General features: G+C 39.3%; 1 protein-coding gene across 1 annotated transcript in view; it reads left to right on the top strand.

Moving 5' to 3' along the window:
• Positions 1-4,063, top strand: part of LOC109938062 (sodium/hydrogen exchanger 9B2-like) — a 109,856-nt gene that overhangs the window by 85,377 nt on the left and 20,416 nt on the right. Inside the window, exon 9 of the mRNA XM_048613452.1 lies at positions 2,484-2,611. Coding sequence (XP_048469409.1) covers positions 2,484-2,611 — 128 coding nt within the window. The remainder of the gene's footprint in view (positions 1-2,483; positions 2,612-4,063) is intronic.

Below are 4,063 nucleotides of genomic sequence, written 5' to 3'. Positions count from 1 at the left end.
TCCTGCTCCTCTGATGCTGCTTGGCCTGCTGTGTTCATCCAGCTCCACACCTTGTTATCTCAGATTCTCCAGCATCGGCAGTTCCTACTATCTCTGAAGTGAATGTAATATGTTTGGATTTTCAAGAGGCAATTGATAAAATGCCAGAAAATGATGTTAATCTGGTGTTGAATTTAATAGATTTATAAATAATTACCATACTAGCATGATTTAAAAATTTATTAATGGGCAGATAGCAAAGAGTAGAAATAAACAAAATGTTTTCAATTTGGAAGGTTGTGACGAATGGAGAGCCAAAAGGATCAGTACTGGGACCACAGCTGTTTCCAATCTATATTAGTAACTTTAATGAAGGGACTAAGGGTCCTGTTGTGGTGCAATGGTAGTGTCCTACTCCTGAATCAGGAGGCCTGGGTTCAAGTCCCATCTGCTCCAGTGGTGTGTAATAACATCTCTGAACAGGTTGATTAGAAAAATAGGTTAAATTGTTTTTAATTAATGAAGGAACAAAAGGTAATTTAAGTTTACTGATGATTCAAAGCTAGGTGAGCATCTAAGCTGTGTGGAATGCAAAAAGAGTCTGCACATGAATGAACAGTTAAGTGAATGGGCAACAGTGTGGCAGATGGAATATAAATATAGAACATAGAACAGTGCAGCGCAGGAACAGGACCTTCAGCCCACCATGAAGCCATTCTGAACTAATCCGTCTGTTTACACATGTCTGTATCCTTGTGTTCCCTGCCTGTTCATGAGTCTGTCTAAATGCTGTTTAAACATTGCTAATGTAGCTGCTTGTACTAGTTGTAGAGCAATGGATGTTATTTACATAGATTTTAGTATGGCTTTCAACAAGGTCCCTCTTGGTACTCTCATCCAGAAGATTAAGATGCATGGGATCCGAGGGTAGTGGTGGAAGGGTGTTTTTCGGGCTGGAGGTCCATGACTGGTAGTGTTCCACAGGGACCTATGCTGGGACCTCTGCTGTTTGTGATATATATAAAAAACATGGATGAAAATGTAGGTGGGTGATTTAGTAAGTTTGCAGACGACACAAAGATCGGTGGAGTTGTGGATGGTGTAGAAGGTTGTCAAAGGATACAGCAAGATAGAGATCAGTTGCAAATATGGGCGGAGAAATGGCTGATGGAGTTTAATCCGGGTAAGTATGAGATGCTGCATTTTGGGAGATCAAATGTTAAGGAAAAGTATACTTTTGTATAACTTTATGTACTTCTATCAGGTTGCCCCTCAGCCTCCAACACTATGAAATCAATTCAAGTTTGTTCAACTTCTCCTTATTGGTAAAATGCTCCAATCCAGTCAACATCTTGGTAAACCTCTTTTGCACCCTCTCCAAAGCCTGCACATCCATCCTATAGTGTCGTGACCAGAACTGCACACAACACCACAAACGTGGCCTAACTAAAGTTTTACACAGCTGCAACATGACCTGCTAACATTTATACTCAGTCCCCCAATTAATTGAAGGCAAGCATGCCATATGCCTTCTTTACCACTTTATCCATTGTGTTGCCACTTTCAGGAAGCTGTGGATTTGAACCACAAAAGGCCTCTCAATATCAATGCTCCTAAGGTTCCTGCCATTTACTGTATATTTTCCTTTTGCAGTTGACCTCCCAAAATGCTTCACCTTACACTTATCCAGAGTAAACTCCATCTTCCATTTCTCTGCCCATCTTTCCAACTGATCTGTATCCTGCTCTATCTTTTGATAACCTTGCTTACTATCCACAAATCCACCAATTTTGTACCAAACTTCTTAAGTGGACCACCTACATTTTCATCTAGTAGTTACGTTTTCATGAAGCTGGGGAGTGTGAGATTATTCTAATAGAAAAACAGAAAATATTTTATAAGACATAAAACTTGTAAAAGTAGATGTCCAAAGAGTTTTGGAGCTCCTTTTACAAAGAACATAAAGTTTGTCTGCTCTACCTGTATGGTATCAGGAAGACAAATGTCATGTTAGCCTTTATCGCAAGGGAATTAGAGTGGTTTTGGTGGAGCCACATCTGGGATACTCTGCAATTTGATCTCATATTTATGGAAGGATAGGCATGCATTGGAAACTGTACAATGCAAGTTTGCTAGTTTAGTCCCTGGAATGAGGAGGTTGTCCGAGGATAAGAGATTGACTAAGTCAGTCCTATGTTCTTTGAAGTATAGAATTGTGAGAGGTGATCCATTGAAAAATGCAAGATCTTGAAAGGCTTGACAGAGACATCTGGAACACAAGGCACAGTCTCATGATAATGGACCAATCATTTAGAAATGGGATGAGAATTTTCAGAGTTGTGAATCTTTTGGACTTCTCTAGCCATGGGGTTGTCAATGCTCCAACATCGAATACATTTTCAGAGTGAAATAGATTTTTAGCCTGTCAGGAAATCGTTGTCTTTTTTATAGTTTTGTGTTAATTTTTACTCCAATGAGGTAACACGAGAAATTTTGATTCTTAGGCTCTTCGGAAACTGAAGGCTGTGTGTCTTAGGCTAGCATTTGGCCCTTGTCTTAGTGAATCTTGTGTTTGTGCAGTTCTTGGACACTATCTACTGCATCTGCCCTGGTCATGGAGTTTTATCTTGGGGTAAGTGCTTTTATTAAAAGAACAGTAACTGCTCAGAAATATATGTAGATTTTTAGGATCTTCATCAAGGTTTAATTTTGAATACATGATATTTAATGTATTTTATTACTTTCTTTTACTATTATTTTATTTGACCCACATCCCTCTAGACCTTTCCTATTTACGTACTATTCAAATGCCTTTTAAATGTTGTAACTGTACCTGCATCTACCATTTCCTCAGGTAGTTTATTCCACATACAAACCACCCTCTGTGTGAAAAAGTTGCTCCTCAAGTCCCTTTTAAGTCTTTCTCCTCTCATCTTATAAAGATGCTCCCTGGTCTTGAAGTCCCTCACCCTAGGGAAAAGATCTGCCATTCATCTTATCTATACCCCTCATTATTTTATAAACATCTATAAGGTCACCCTTCAACCTCCTACGGTTTAGTGATAAAAGTCCCAACCTACCTAGCCTTTCCTTATAACTCAAACCCTCCATTCTTGGCAACATCCTGGTAAATCTTTTCTGAACCTTCTCCAGCTAAATAATATCCTTCCTATAACAGGGTGACCAGAAATGGATACAGTACTCCAAAAGAGGCCTCACCAACATCCTGTACAACCCCAACATGGCATGCCAATTCCTACACTCAACGGTCTGAGTAATGAAGACAAGTGTGGTAAAGGCCTTCTTAACCACCCTATCTATGTGATGCAGACTTCAAACAATTATGTACCTGAACCCTTAGTTGTCTCTGTTTTACAACACTACCCAAGGCCCAAACATTTAATTGTATAAGTCCTGCCCTTGTTCGTTTACCAAAATGGAATACCTCACATTTATCCAAATTAAGATCCATCTGCCACTCTTCAGCCCATCGACCTAATTGATCAAGATCTTCTTGTAAGCTTATATAACCTTCTTCACCGTCCACTATGCCACCAATTTCAGTGCCATCTACAAACTTGATACCCATGCCTTCTATATTCTCATTCAAATCATTTATATAAATGACAAACAAAAATGGACCCATCACCAATCTCTATGGAACACCACTAGTAATAGGCCTCCAGTCAAAAAAAAACCGTCCACCATCACTCTCTGTCTTCTGCCGTTAAGTGTATACAAATTGGCAAGCTCACCCTGAATCCCGTGTGATCTAAATTTATTAATTAATCTACCATGTGGAACTTTGTCAAAGGCGTTACTAAAGTCCAGGTAAACCACTCTGTAGTCATCAATCTTCTTGGATACTTGTTCAAAAGCTCAATCAAGTTTATGAGACATGATTTCTCTCACACAAAACCATGTTGCCTATCCCTAATCATTCCATGCCTCGCCAAATGCATATAAATTCTATCTTTCAGAATCACTTGCAACAACTTACCCACCACTGAAGTCAGACTAACATGTTCATAGCTCCCAGGCTTCTCCTTACATCCCTCTTAAACAAAGGCACAACATCAATCAC

The sequence above is a fragment of the Rhincodon typus genome, chromosome 1 (genome assembly GCF_021869965.1).
Source record: "Rhincodon typus isolate 14 chromosome 1, sRhiTyp1.1, whole genome shotgun sequence".
NCBI classification, from domain to species: Eukaryota; Metazoa; Chordata; class Chondrichthyes; order Orectolobiformes; family Rhincodontidae; genus Rhincodon; species Rhincodon typus.
This window is presented reverse-complemented; position numbering and strand designations above follow the sequence as displayed.